The sequence below is a fragment of the Chlorocebus sabaeus genome, chromosome 6 (genome assembly GCF_047675955.1).
Source record: "Chlorocebus sabaeus isolate Y175 chromosome 6, mChlSab1.0.hap1, whole genome shotgun sequence".
NCBI classification, from domain to species: Eukaryota; Metazoa; Chordata; class Mammalia; order Primates; family Cercopithecidae; genus Chlorocebus; species Chlorocebus sabaeus.
Window position 1 is genome coordinate 10,699,077 of NC_132909.1, and position 15,048 is coordinate 10,714,124.

The 15,048-nt window shown below is 57.0% G+C and overlaps 1 protein-coding gene across 3 annotated transcripts; it reads left to right on the forward strand.

The window, feature by feature from the left end:
• The first annotated feature begins 2,160 nt into the window (after positions 1-2,160).
• Positions 2,161-13,819, forward strand: BBC3 (BCL2 binding component 3). 3 transcript variants are annotated; one of them, XM_007997337.3, is made up of 4 exons: positions 2,161-2,486; positions 6,515-6,803; positions 8,205-8,395; positions 12,729-13,819. In XM_007997337.3, the coding sequence occupies exons 2-4, from the start codon at positions 6,530-6,532 to the stop codon at positions 12,843-12,845; spliced, it is 582 nt and encodes a 193-aa protein (XP_007995528.1). In that variant the 5' UTR covers positions 2,161-2,486; positions 6,515-6,529; the 3' UTR covers positions 12,846-13,819. The 3 variants fall into 3 exon arrangements, with proteins under 3 accessions (XP_007995528.1, XP_007995527.1, XP_072872357.1); XM_007997336.2 differs by lacking the exon at positions 2,161-2,486 and adding an exon at positions 3,689-3,959; XM_073016256.1 differs by lacking the exon at positions 2,161-2,486 and adding an exon at positions 4,549-4,570.
• Positions 13,820-15,048: the final 1,229 nt, after the last annotated feature.

Sequence of the window (15,048 nt, forward strand, 5' to 3'; positions counted from 1 at the left end):
TTCTTGTCGCTCGGGCTGGAATGAAATGGCGCGATCTCGGCTCAATGAAACCTCCTTCTCTTGGGTTCAAGCAATTCTTCTGCCTCAACCTCCCAAGTAGCTGGGATTGCACCACCATGCCCGGCTAATTTCTGTATTTTTAGTAGAGATGGGGCTTTACCATGATGGCCAGGCTAGTCTCGAACTCCTGACCTCAGATGATCCACGCCCCATAGCCTCCCAAAGTACTGGGAGTGAGGTGTGAGCCACCGTGCCCGGCCTGTAGTGTAGTTTTTAAAAACTCTGGTCAAAGCAGTCATGTATGCCTATAATCCCAGCTACTAGGGAGGCTGAGGTGGGAGGATGGCTTGAGCCCAGAAGTTTGAAACCAGCCTGGGTAACACAGCCAGATTCTATCTCAATTAAAACACCACTAACAAAACCTCTTGTCTAGGGCCAGTAAAATTGCAGGTAGAAGTTGTGGTAATACAAAATTGTGTACTTTTATCACCACTTACAAACCATACACCGCCGGGCGCGGTGACTCAAGCCTGTAATCCCAGCACTTTGGGAGGCCGAGATGGGTGGATCACGAGGTCAGGAGATCGAGACCATCCTGGCTAACACGGTGAAACCCCGTCTCTACTAAAAATACAAAAAAATTAGCCTGGCGTGGTGGCAGGCGCCTGTAGTCCCAGCTACTCGGGAGGCTGAGGCAGGAGAATGGCGTGAACCCAGGAGGCGGAGCTTGCAGTGAGCCGAGATAGTGCCACTGCACTCCAACCTGGGCGACAGAGCAAGACTCCGCCTCAAAAAAACAAACAAACAAACAAACAAACAAACCATACACCTAAAAAGAGTGAATGTTCTTGTGTTTAAATACATCTCAATAAAGCGCAAGTTGGTTGGGATGTGAATGCATCTTACTGAGTAAAATGCATTAAGATCAGCCAGGCATGGTGGTTCACACTTGTAATCCCAGCACTGAGGGAGGCCGAGGCAGGAGGTTTGCTTGAGCCCATAAGGTCAAGACCAGCCTGGGCAACATAGTGAGACCACCTATTTCTATTTAAAAAAAAAAAAAAAAAAAAATTAGCTGGGCATTAAAAAATTTAAATTTTTTAATTAAAAATTTAAATTTTTTAATTAAAAATTTAAAAATTTTAGGCCGGGCGCGGTGGCTCAAGCCTGTAATCCCAGCACTTTGGGAGGCCAAGACGGGCGGATCATGAGGTCAGGAGATCGAGACCATCCTGGCTAACACGGTGAAACCCCGTCTCTACTAAAAAATACAAAAAACTAGCCGGGCGAGGTGGCGGGCGCCTGTAGTCCCAGCTACTCGGGAGGCTGAGGCAGGAGAATGGCGTGAACCCGGGAGGCGGAGCTTGCAGTGAGCCGAGATCCGGCCACTGCACTCCAGCCTGGGCGGCAGAGCGAGACTCCGTCTCAAAAAAAAAAAAAAAAAAAAAAAAAAAAAAGAAAATTTAAAAATTTTAATAAAAATAAAAATAAAAATTACTTAGGAGGCTGAGGCAGGAGGATCTCTGTAGCCCAGGAGTTTGAAGCTGCAAGGCTATTGTACCACAAGACTATCTATTGTGCCACTACACTCCAGTCTGGGCCACAGAGTGAATCTTTTATCCAAAAAAAAAAAAAAAAAGCTGAGTGCGGAGGCTCATGCCTGTAATCCCAGCACTTTGGGAGGCCAAGACGGGCGGATCCTGAGGTCAGGAGTTCAAGACCAGCCTGGCCCATATGGTGAAACCGCGTCTCTACCAATAATACAAAAATTAGCTGGGTGTAGTGGCGCACACCTGTAGTCCCAGCTACTCGGGAGGCTGAGGCAGGAGAATTGCTTGAACCCAGGAGGCGGAGGTGGCAGTGAGCCAAGATCGTGCCACTGCACTCCAGCCTGGGCAACAAAGCGAGACTGTCTCAAAAAAAAAAAAAAGTAAGATCCATGTAAGTGATGTCATATGTCATAATCCATGGTTTACTCAAGAACCACAGTTTGGAAAACACCAGGAAGAAGGAAGGGAGAATGAATAATCAGGGAAAGCGAAAGAGAGAGGAAAGCTGAGGCGTTCCCAATGTTTCAAATGGGGAAATTTCATGTGAGATATAGATTAACTGCTTTTCTTGGGGAAGCTAAGAGTGTGTACTTGGAGGCAGTCAAGTTTGAGAAGTCTGACATCTTTTCTCAGCCAGCCCCATGCTAGGCACTGGAAGGTGACTCACTCTGATGAGGCGATTGTGATTGGGTGCGACCCGGTAGGGATGGAAAGTATAGAGGAGGAGACAGGAGTCCACAGCTTTGGAAGAAGGAAGGACAAAACTCCAAACTCCCTGAACCAGAGCAGAGAAGGAAGTAACAATGAGAAACTGAAAAAGGAAAGGGAATAGAAAACTATGAGACAGGATAAAATTTGGCGTGGGGTCTGCCCGGGCATGTCCATGCCAGGTCCCCAGGGCTTCTTCTGCGACGTGGGTCCCCTGCCAGATTTGTGGTGAGTGTGGTCAGGTGTGCATGCTCCGGTGTATGTGCAGTGGACCAGTTAGCAAGAAGCTGTCACAGGTGTGACTTCATGACATGTGTCGGTGGTCAGTTTCTTCTATGTCTATGTCTGATTTGATCTGTGTCTCTGAATGTCAGTTTCCTTCCTTTTTTCTTTTTTCTTTTCTTTTTTTTTTTTAGACGGAGTTTGCTATTTTTAGTAGAGACAGGGTTTCACCATGTTGGTCAGGCTGGTCTCGAACTCCTGACCTCAGGCGAGATCCGTGCACCTTGGCCTCCCAAAGTACTGGGATTACAAATGTGAGCCATCGTGGGGGGCAAATGTCAGTTTCTGATAGTTTTAATGTGTTAGCTGTGAAATTGCGTGAGTGCATTTGTGTATGTCCCTCTTGGAGTGTGATTTGGATTTGGCTGTGTGTCCAGGTATAACAGGTGTCTGTGTGTGTCTGGGTGTGTGTGTGTGTCCCCTGTGCCTATCAGCAAGTTTGTGTTTCCAGACAAGCATTCCGCCTGTGTCTGTTGTGGTTGCACCACCGTGTATGTGGTGTGGGTGCCTGTTCGGTAGGGTTGTTTGTGAACACAGTTCGTGGGCCCAGGTGTGATCATCAGTGTGGGTGTTTGTGCAACTGTGTGAGGCCCTGCCATTGTGTCCGTCTGCTTGTCCGGGGAACCCTGTTAGTGGGTCCGTGCATTTGCGTCTGGGTGTGTGTGTGGTTGGTACCCCCATCAGTGAGTGTGTGTGTTCGTGCCCCTGTCCATGGTGTGTGGATTTGTGAGACTGTGGCCTTGTGTCCATGAGTACATCCTTTGGGCTCTGCCTGCACGTGACTTGGTGGACCCTGGAACGCCCGTAGGTCGGTCTGTGTACGCATCCCTGGGGGTGTGGATCTGTGGGTCCCAGTCAGTGTGTGTGTCCGACTGTCCCGGTGTCTGGGCGATCTCCCTGCACCCCGCTGCACAGCGCCTGGGTCCTCCTCGCCTTGGGCCAGGCCCTGCCCCGTCCCCGGCTGCAGGGAAACCCCCGGCGCGAAGGTAGGGGGGGCGCGGCGCGCGTCTGCAAGTCCCGACTTGTCCGCGGCGGGCGGGCGGGGCCGTAGCGTCACGCGGGGGCGGGGCGTGGGACCCGCCGGGCGGGGGCGGGGCGGGGCGGGGCGGGGCGGCTTTGGAGCGGGCCCGGGATCCGCCGGGCGGCCTGAGACGCGGCGCGAGCCACATGCGAGCGGGCGCCTGGCGGTGGCGGCGGCACCAGCGATCCCAGCAGCGGCGGCCACTACGCGGACCCGCCTGCGGCCCGGGGAGCGGCAGCAGCCACAGCCACAGCAGCCGCCACTGCAGTTAGAGCGGCAGCAGCAGCGACAGCCCCAGCAACAGCCGCCGCGGAGAGCGGCGCTTGGCGGGCGCGCCCTCCTGAAGGAAGCCGCCCGCCCCCCACCGCCGCCCCCTCCGGCGTGTTCATGCCCCCGGGGTGAGTGTGCGCGCCCTGACTCCTCGCCGGCGGCGATCGGCCAGGCCGGGTGGACTCCCTGGAGGAGGTGACGGGAGTGCAGGCGGAGAGCAGTGTGGGCGCCCTGCCTCCCCCCACCGCGCCTCCCTCCAAACCCCGCGAGGGACCCTGGGCCGGGGTCGCCGGGTGAGAGGCAGCTCGGCGTTGGGGCGCCGGTCTGGGCGCACAGGTGCCTCGGCGGTCTGGCGGGTTTGTTTACAAACAATGGGGTGCGGGCTCGGCAGCGCCCCCTGGCGGCCAGTGCGGCCCCGGGGAAGAGGGTCGACCCCGGGGTGCCCCAGCCCCCAAAGTCCGGGAGGGGTGGGGGGGCGGCACGGAGGGGCGGCCACACCCAGGGCGCGCGCCCGCTGGGGGCGGCAACGGGGGGCGGCTCGCGGGCCGTGGAGTCTGCGGCTCCTGCGGGCGGGGGCTGCGCCCCAGCAACAGCCGGTTATTGGCCCCGCGCTCGCCTGGCGGGCGGGGCGGGCGCACGTGGCGGCGGTGGGGGGGGCTGTGACAGCGGAGGGGGGCGTCTGGGACCGCCGTGGGAGCGCGCGTGTGCGGGGTTGTGGATCTGCAGGTGTCTCGCCTGGGTGTGTGCGCGTGTCTGGCTCTGAGTTTGTGCTGGGTTCTGCAGCGAGTGGTGGTGTCGATCCGGAGGAATGTTGGGGTTTCTGACCCGTCGGGGTGTCTGCGTGAGTCCCCGCGCCTGTTTGTGTGGGGTTCTGTCTGTGGGTGCCCTGCCTGTGGGGTGGGTGGACCTGCGTGTGTTCTCGGTGAGAGTTGTCTGTGTGTGCTGTTTTGGGGTGATACTGGGGGTCTGTTGCCTGCGTGTGCTGGGGTGTGGAGGTTGTAGTGTGTGTGTGTGTTGCTGGAGTGAGCTGTTTGTGTGTTTCTGTGTGTGTCTTGCCCGAGCGTGCGGTGTGTGCGCTTGTGTCTTGCCTGTGTGTTTCTGTCTTGGCTGAGGCTGTCTCTGTATCTCCGGGGCATGTGTGTCTTTGCCCAGCGTTTGCGATGCTGCGCCTGCTAAATGCAAATGTCTTGTTTTCTGTCCAGGTGTCTGTGTGAGTTCTCAGGTGTGTGTGTGTGTGTGTGTGTGTGTGGTGGGGGATTGTTTCAGTCTGGGTTTGGCTTGTGTGTCTGGCATCAGCGTCTGGGATTTGAGGGCCCAGGATCTGTGGGGTCTATACAGTGTAGACGGTGGGTGTTGCTCGAAGCCTCTGGATGGGGTTGTTTCTGAGCCTCTGTGTGTGTGTGTGTGTGTGTGTAGTGTATGCGTGTGTGTGTTGGGTCTGAGGGACTTGTCACTGTGATCGGCTGGCTCATGTGTGTCATGTGGGCTGCGTGTGTGTAGTGTTTATGTCAGTCACGTGAGACCAGTGTTTTCTGTGGGTGCGCTAGGTGTGTGCGCTGCTGGGCTGTGTGGGATTAGAGTTAGCTGTAGGGTGTGTGTGTGTGTGTGTGTGTGTTGCTGACAGTTGGTGATGGTGTTTGAGGGCTGCGTGAGGACGGTGGGTTGGTGTCTGCTGGTCATAGCCTTCGTGTCTGGTGGTGTGTTGAGGTCTGATGGCATGTGTCTGTGTGTGCCTGATTTACGTGTGTCCTGAGAGTTGGTGACATGTGGGTGTGTTTTGGGGGTGTTGATGTATGTGTGTCCGTGGGTGTCTGTTTTGTGTTGATATGTGAGTCCAGAGGTGTGCCGGTCTTATCTCTGGAGTGAGAGTGTGTGTGTGTGTGTGTGTGGAGAGGGGCATGTTTGGGAACTGAGGCAGTGCCTAGCTGGTGTGTGTGTGTGTGTGTTTGCAATGGCTGCATTGTGTTTGCATGTGCCCCTGGGCATATCAACAGTGGGTCAGTGTGTGAGACTTTGACAGTTTGGATGTGTGTGTGGGGATGGGTTGTGCCAGCCAGTGTGCGCAGTATGTAGAGTGCTTGTGATGGTCTGTCTGGATGCTCCTGCTTTGGTCGGGGTGTATGTGTGTGTGTATGTTGTGTGTACTGAGTAGTGATGTCTGAGACTGGGGCCATCTCAGTGTTTGTGTGCAAGTGGGAGGTGGGGTGGGTGGTCAGGCAGGCCAGTCCCATGTGAGTCCTTGTGTGTGTGCTGTGGGGGCCTCACTGTGCCTCGCTGCCCTCCCTGTGTGCCCGTCGCTGTGTTGGGAAAGTTGTCCCTACCAGCCCATGCTGTGAGTCCCAAGTGGAGTGAGTTTGTGTTGTGGGATTGTCACAGCCCACGTACACACACCTGCTAGACCCCTCCATCCGTCCTGTGTGAGCCCTGTCTTTGCTGTGAGAGCCATCCTGTGCTCCCTGTCCCTCCTGTGTGCCCATCACCGTATGCAGGGGAGGCTCTCCAGACCAGCCAGGACCCGGTGGTGTCATCCCCTGGTTGGGCGTGTCTCTGTGGGGCCATCACCCCCTCCGCATGCACACACACCTCCACTCTTCTCCATCTGGGTCCTGACCCCGGGTAGACTGGAGGTACAGTGGGTCCTGGTACTTCCCTGCTGACCTGCTCCTCCTCCCGTGTCCCGCAGGCCCCAGGGAGCGCCATGGCCCGCGCACGCCAGGAGGGCAGCTCCCCGGAGCCCGTAGAGGGCCTGGCCCGCGACGGCCCGCGCCCCTTCCCGCTCGGCCGCCTGGTGCCCTCGGCAGTGTCCTGCGGCCTCTGCGAGCCCGGCCTGGCTGCCGCCCCCGCCGCCCCCGCCCTGCTGCCCGCTGCCTACCTCTGCGCCCCCACCGCCCCACCCGCCGTCACCGCCGCCCTGGGGGGCCCCCGCTGGCCTGGGGGTCCCCGCAGCCGGCCCCGAGGCCCACGCCCGGACGGTGAGTGCCCGCCCCGCCCCCGGGGTGATAGGAGTCGGGAAGAGAGAGGACCTGAGACTCGGAGGAACTGGAGAAGTGGGAGAGGACGGGGTAGGGGGGAAGTGGCGAGCCCGGCCGGGCCACTGGGAGGGTGTGGCCAATGTGGTCTTTGTGTTGAAAGAAGCAGGAAGACGGAGGCTGGGGGTGGAGGGGGAGGTCAAGTGGGAAGTCCCTCCTGGAATCTGACTGCAGTCCCCGAATTGCAGCCCACTGTCTCTTCCGGGCCTGGGGCAACAGCTGCATCCGAGCTGCCCTCCCCCAGTCTGGGTCCCCTAGACCCCCTGGAGGATTCTTGTTGCAGGGAGTGTGGGCCGAGCTGTCAACTCTGGGCTCTGGGGAGGGGTCGAGGGGCCTTTGCCTTTATTTGCATCTCTTTGGCCAGGGTTGGCCCTCTCCGCAGTCCCGGCGGAGGAAGGAGAGGGGGAGGGGCCATTGTGTTGGGAAAGTCCCCTCGGGGAGGGGGGAGTCTTGGGGAGAGAAGGGTTAAAGGTCCCCTGCCTGATGGGCTATTAACCCTGTGGTGCCCGGGGAGCCCCATCCCTGCCAGCAGGCACTGTAGCCCGGGAAAGTGAGTCCTGGTTTCCCATCCCCCATCCTGTCCCGGCAGCCCAAGGGGAGCAAGGAAAGAGAAAACTTCCCTAGCTCAGTTCCTGGAAGCCCTGGAAGGGGACACCGATTTCAAGCCAAGGTCATAGATGTGGAAACTGAGGCCCTGGTTGTAGGCCTTAGCGAACCCTCAGACCAGGATCTAGTGGGACGGGAGGGCAGGAGCCTCCCAGGGCTCTCAGAAGGGGGTGGGGCAGGAAGGCATCTCCCGCGTCCCAGCCCCCAGGCCCGCGCTCTGAAGCTGCCACAGTCTCTGGCCTTCTGGTCTCTAGGCCTCTGCCACATCCGGAGGTGTGGCTTCCCTGTGGTTGGACACGAGAGGGCAGGAGACCTGAGGCTTGTGATCTGGGTGGGGTTCAGTCGCTGTATCCCTGTGTGACCTTGGGATACTCCCTACGGGCGGGCCTCAGTTTCCCTGCCTGTCACATGGAACAGGCAAGATGTGTCCCCGTTGGGAAATAGAGGTCGTTAAGCCTGACCACCCCCGGGGTCACCTGTCTGGCCGTCTACCTTCCACACTGACAAGGGCCGTGGGGACGTAGCTGGCCAGACAGGTGACCCCAGAGCGGCGTCCCCAGGTCCTTTTTGCTTTCTGGTGCCTAGGGAGGAAAAGCTGAGAAATTGACTCTAAGACGGGGCGAAGAGATCACTAGAAATGAGTCGGGGAGCAGTAGCTGGGAAAGAGGGAAGTGGGCCCGTACACTTCGAGGCCTGGAGGGGTAGTGGGTGCTGACCGCGCCCCTCTGCCTCTCCAAGGTCCTCAGCCCTCGCTTTCGCTGGCGGAGCAGCACCTGGAGTCGCCCGTGCCCAGCGCCCCGGGGGCCCTGGCGGGCGGTCCCACCCAGGCGGCCCCGGGAGTCCGCGGGGAGGAGGAACAGTGGGCCCAGGAGATCGGGGCCCAGCTGCGGCGGATGGCGGACGACCTCAACGCGCAGTACGAGCGGCGGGTGAGTGCTGGGGGTGGGGTAGACGGCAGGTGGGACTTCCCGCCGGAGGAGGGGGCGGCAGGCGGCCCCCGCCAGATGTGCGGCAGCTGCTGCCCTGCGCGGCTGGGTCGCTCCGCGGACAGGCAGGTGGGGGGTGAGTGGGTGGGGGGGATCGCGCGTCCGCAGAGCCGCCCAGAGACTCCGCGCCGCGGCTGGCATAGCCGGAGCCCGAGCCCGGGCCAGGGCCAGGGCCGGGGACTAGGCCGCCGCGGAGACTAGCGGCGTGCCCGTGGCCCGCGGCCGCGGGGACTGAGGGCGTCGCTGGGCGGCGCGGCTCATATATCCCAGGCTATTTATAGCTGGTGAGTCAGCAGCCGCGCCGCGCCCGCCCCCTGCCGTCCCTCTCGCGCGGCCCGCAGCGCCACACAGCTTCCCGGGTGCCGGGGCGGGCTGAGGACTGCAGGGGAGGGCTCGGAGCCCCGCCCCGCGGGAGGCCCCGCCCCCAGCCCCTGGCACGGCCCCGATTTTTTAAAACAGATATTCGAAGCCCACAGCAGAGAATGGGAAATCACAAACATCGTGCGCCCACTAGCCAGCTCTGTTCAGTCTGAACATTACACCCGCATTGCTTATTAACAAACCAAACAAAACCGCAGAAACGCATGTGGTGAAGCTCCTCACTCTCCCCATCCCCTCCCCGTCCCTGCATCCAAAGGAAATCTCTCAAGTTGGCCTGTCTCAACCCCTGCAGGTGTTGCTTTTACTCCATATTTACCAGGCCAGAACCAGGGCTTAGGATCATGGGGCAGTCTTAGCTTAGCCTACATGACATAGTTTTTGTTCCTCCCCAGAATTCGTTTTTCCCTCAATATTAGGCTTCAGATTCACCATATGTTCAGCCAGGCTCGGTGGCTCACGCCTGTAATCCCAGCACTTTGGGAGGCGGAGTTGGAAGGACGCTTTAGCCCGGGAGTTCTAGACCAGTCTGGGCCACATAATGAGACCCCTGTTGCTACAAAAAATATAAAAATTAGCCGGGTGTGGTGGTGCCAGCCTGCAGTCCCAGCTACTCGGGAGGCTGGGGTGAAAGGGTCCCTTGAGCCAGGGAAGTCGAGGCTGCAGTGAGCCATGAAGGGCCACTTAACTCCAGCCTGGGGGACAGAACAAGACCATTGCAAGAAAGAAACAACAAATACAGCCATTTTCGGCCGGATGCAGTGGCCCACGCCTGTAATCCCAGCCCTTTGGGAGGCGGAGGCAAGTGGATCACTTGAGGTTGGGAGTTCGAGACCAGTCTCACCAACATGGTGAAACCTCGTCTCTACTAACAATATAAAAATTAAGCCCAGGCCCGGTGGCTCACACCTGTAATCCCAGCACTTTGGGAGGTTGAGGAGGGCGGATCACCTGAGGTCGGGAGTTTGAGGGGAGCCTGACCAACATGAAGAAACCCCGTCTCTACTAAAAATACAAAATTAGCTGGGTGTGGTGGCGCAGGCCTGTAATCTCAGCTACTCGGGAGGCTGAGGCAGGATAATTGCTTGAAACTGGGAGGCGGGGGTTGCGGTGAACTGAGATAGTGCCACTGCACTCCAGACTGGGCAACAAGAGCAAAAATCCATCTCAAAAAAAAAAAAGAAAAGAAAAATTAGCTGAGCATGGTGGCACACCAGTAATCCCAGCTACTTGGGAGACAGAGGCAGGAGAATCTCTTGAACCCAGGAGGTGGAGGTATGGAGGCTGCAGTGAGCAGAGGTCAGGAGATCAAGCCACTGCGCTCCAGCCTGAAGGACAGAATGAGACTCTGTCTCAAACAAAAAAAAAAGCCATTTTCACTGCTACATAGTATTCTGTTGGATAAACATAGTATCCTTATTCATTTTCTCATTGATGGATATTTAGGATAGATATGTATTTTTATTTTATATTTTAGAGACAGGGTCTCACTCTGTCTCCCAGGCTGGAGTGCAGTGGTTCAATCACAGCTCCCTGCAGCCTCCAACTCCTAGGTTTAAGGGATCCTCCCGTCTCAGCCTCCCAACTAACTGGGACCACAGGCAGGTCCACCATGCCTGGCTAATTTTTATTTTATTTTTATTTTTTATAGAGATCAGGTCTTTCTGTGTTACCCAGGCTGGTCTCAAACTCCTGGCCTCAAGTGATCCTCCTGCCTCGACCTCCCAAAGTGCTGGAATTATGGGCCTGAGCTACCTCACTCAGCCTATTTTTAAATATATTTCAGATTTTATTTATTGGCTTTTTTTTTTTTTTTTTTCTTTGAGACAGAGCTTCACTCTTGTTGCCCAGGATGGAGTGCAATGGCACGATCTTGGCCCATTGAAACCTCCACCTCCCGGATTCAAGCAATTCTCCTGCCTCAGCCTCCCAAGTAGCTGAGGTTACAGATGCCCTGCACCATGCCTGGCTAATTTTTGTATATTTAGTAGAGACGGGGTTTCACTGTGTTGACCAGGCTGATCTTGAACTCCCGACCTCAGGTGATCCACCCACCTTGGCCTCACAAAGTGCTGGGATTACAGGCGTGAGCCACTGTGCCCGGCCATTATTTATTGCCTTTTTTCCTCTCCTACACATGCATATTTCCAGGTGTGCTCTTGTGTTTCTAGAATAGGTACCTGGGTGGTCTGCCCACCTTACTAGATGATTGCTAGCTTGCTCACCAGGTGGCACCCACAGCAGTTTGACAGCGGTGGGTTTTATAACTTACGCCAATCCGATGTGCCCACTTTGCCACCATCTCCTGGCCCCAAGAGTTGCTAGGGAGTGTTGAGGAGACTGGGCTGGTACCAGGCGACTCACTGCCAGGTAACATGAGGAAGATGAGGATCATTTAACCTTCTGTAAAGTGAGTTTCTCCTTCCCCAGCACCTGAAGGGGAGGAGGTTAGGTTGTCCCCACTTAGCACAGAGCCTGCCTGTGGAGCTACAGGGAGTAGCAGAGGACTGCAGCTCTCTGTATGCTTTTTTGTTTTGTTTTTTGAGACAGAGTCTTGCTCTGTCGCCCAGGCTGGAGTGCAGTGGTGCAATCTCAGCTCACTGCAACCTCCGCCTCCCGGATTCAAGCGATTCTCCTGCCTTGGCCTCCCAAGTAACTGGGACTACAGGTGCGTGCCACCATGCCCGACTAGTTTTTGTTGTTTTAGTAGAGATGGGGTTTCCCCAAGTTGGCCAGGCTGGTCTTGAACTCCTGACCTCAGGTGATCCACCTGCCTTGGCCTCCCAAAGTGCTGGGATTACAGACATGAGCCACCTTGCCCAGCCTCTTTTTTTTTTTTTTTTTTTTGAGACGTAGTCTTGCTCTGTCACCTAGGCTGGAGTGCAGTAGCGCGATCTTGGCTCACCGTAAGCTCCGCCTCCTGGGTTCACGCCATTCTCCTGCCTCAGTCTCCCGAGTAGCTGGGACTACAGGCGCCCGCCACCACGCCTGGCTAATTTTTTTGTATTTTTAGTAGAGACGGGATTTCACTGTGTTAGCCAGGATGGTCTCAATTTCCTGACCTCGTGATCTGCCCGCCTCAGCCTCCCAAAGTGCTGCAATTACAGGCATGAGCCACCGCACCCGGCCTGTATTTTTAATAGAGACAGGGTTCCACCATGTTGGCCATGCTGGTCTCAAACTCCTGACCTTAGGTGATCTCCCACCTTGGCCTCTCAGAGTGCTGGGATGACAGGTATAAGTCACCGCGCTGGGCCTCCGTACACTTTTTAGTATTGCCTTTAATTTTTACCAGTCGGGAGCCTTTCCTAGGACTTAGCCTCCCGCCTTCCCACTTCCTGGCATGTTGGAGCTGAGAGGGCCCTAGAGACCACCTTGTTTTCACCCTGCCACTGGAGAGAGGGCAAGGGTTTCACTCAGCATTGCCTAGAGGTGCTTCTTTTGAAGCCTTTGCAATGGGGGGTGGGTGAACTCTTCCCAGTTCTCCTCCTTCCACAGATTGTTCTAGAACTGCCAAGACTGTGGGCACCCTGCTCCTTTCTCCTCATCTTGCCGGCCCTGCAGGGAGGGGTAGGATAGGTTGCAGTCCATCCTTCAGCCCCTTGTGGGATGTCTTTCCTAAGTGTACAGCAGGGCTGGGGCGGCCACAGCTAACATGTGCCACACACTCGCTGGGTGCCCAGCTCTCTGCTGAAGACATTCCGTGTTTGTCCTCTGCCTCCTGGTCTCAGGTCCTGGATGAGGATGTGACCTCCAAGACATGGACATTAGCCCAGGTGTGGGGAGGAGCTGGAATAGCGTGGGCGAGACGGTCGCCTCACTGCTGGAGCTGACCATCCCCTCTCCCATCACCATACTCAGTCCCCTGCTAACTGCCCGGTCTCTCTCTTTTCCCCAGAGACAAGAGGAGCAGCAGCGACACCGCCCCTCGCCCTGGAGGGTCCTGTACAATCTCATCATGGGACTCCTGCCCTTACCCAGGGGCCACAGAGCCCCCGAAATGGAGCCCAATTAGGTGCCTGCACCCGCCCGGTGGACGTCAGGGACTCGGGGGGCAGGCCCCTCCCACCTCCTGACACCCTGGCCAGCGCGGGGGACTTTCTCTGCACCATGTAGCATACTGGACTCCCAGCCCTGCCTATCCCGGGGGCAGGCCGGGGCAGCCACTCCAGCCCCAGCCCAGCCTGGGGTGCACTGACAGAGATGCGGACTCCTGGGTCCCTGGCCAAGAAGCCAGGGGAGGGAGGGCTGATGGACTCAGCATCGGAAGGCGGCGGTGACCAAGGGGGTGGGGACTGAGCCGCCCGCCTCTGCCGCCCACCACCATCTCAGGAAAGGCTGTTGTACTGGTGTCCGTTCCAGCTGCAGGGGTGACACTGAGGGGGGGCTCTCCTCTCGGTGCTCCTTCACTCTGGGCCTGGCCTCAGGCCCCTGGTGCTTCCCCCCCTCCTCCTGGAGGGGGCCCGTGAAGAGCAAATGAGCCAAACGTGACCACTAGCCTCCTGGAGCCAGAGAGTGGGGCGCGTCTGCCGGTTGCTCCAGCCAGGTGCCCAGCCATCTTCCCTGAGCCAGCCGGCGGGTGGTGGGCGTGCCTGCCTCACCTTCATGCGGGGATGGCCAGGAGGGGCCCAGACTGTGAATCCTGTGCTCTGCCCACGACCGCCCCCCGCCCCATCAATCCCATTGCATAGGTTTAGAGAGAGCACGTGTGACCACTGGCATTCATTTGGGGGGTGGGAGATTTTGGCTGAAGCCGCCCCAGCCTTAGTCCCCAGGGCCAAGCGCTGGGGGGAAGACGGGGAGTCAGGGAGGGGGGGAAATCTCGGAAGAGGGAGGAGTCTGGGAGTGGGGAGGGATGGCCCAGCCTGTAAGATACTGTATATGCGCTGCTGTAGATACCGGAATGAATTTTCTGTACATGTTTGGTTAATTTTTTTTGTACATGATTTTTGTATGTTTCCTTTTCAATAAAATCAGATTGGAACAGTGGATACTCTTTCTGCTTGCCTTCCCTGCAGCGTGGCCTTAGAGAGGTCTTCTAATCAGAGGCTCTGTGAGCCCTGCTTGTGAGTGGGTGGGAGAGGCGGGCCCCGGCAGTTGTGGCTCCATCAGAAGAAAGGCTAAGGGGCCTGAGCTCCACCAGACTGGGGCACTCCCAGCCTTCATCATCCCCATTCCTGGTAAAAGTGAAGCTCGGCCTGGTGCCATGGGTCATGCCTGTAATCCCAGCACCTTGAGAGGCTGAGATGGGTGGATCTTTTGAACCCAGGAGTTCAAGACCAGCCTGGGCAACACAGTGAAACCCCATCTCTACAAAAAAAAAAAAAAAAAAAATTAGCCAGGCATAGTGGTGTGGGTCTGTAGTCCCAGCTACTCAGGAGACTGAGGCAGGAGGATCACTTGAGCCCAGGAGTTGGAGGCTGCAGTGAGCTATGATCAAGCCACTGCACTCAGGCTTGGGTGACAGGGTGAGACCCTGTCTCAAAAACAAAATAAACCATCCTGGCTAACACAGTGAAACCCCGTCTCTACTAAAAAATACAAAAAACTAGCCGGGCGAGGTGGCGGGCACCTGTAGTCCCAGCTACTCGGGAGGCTGAGGCAGGAGAATGGCGCAAACCCGGGAGGCGGAGCTTACAGTGAACTGAGATCCGGCCACTGCACTCCAGCCTGGGTGACAGAGCGAGACTCCGTCTCAAAAAAAAAAAAAAAGAAAAAAAAAAAAAAAAAAAAGTGAAGTCCCCAAAAGGGTAGGGGTTCTTTGTTGCTTTATCCTCACTTTGTCCCCAGTGGATAAAGTATGTTGTAAGGGCACTTGATATTTAATGGATGAGTGAATGACCCATAACATATTCAGAGGCACCACTGTGACAAGTGCTGGGGATAGAGTCATGAGACAGACCTCATCTCTGCCCTCACAGAGACAGAAAGGGACATCTGGCCTTGCACTGTGATCAGCCGTAGGCTGCCTCTCCAGCTGGAGGAGCACCTGGAGCTAAGATCACAGTGAGTCCCCGCACACTGCCCTGAGGCTTAACCAGGCTGGGCATAGGCAGCTGTGTTGAGTAAATGTAGAAAGGGTCGCTCCTACTGCCATCTGCAAATGGCCATGGCCACACACTGCCCTTGAGCCCTTTCCCTGTACTGATAACTGAGTGACAGAGACCTCAATGAGAAGCAGGGAGGTGGGCAGATCACCTGAGGTCAGGAGATCGAGA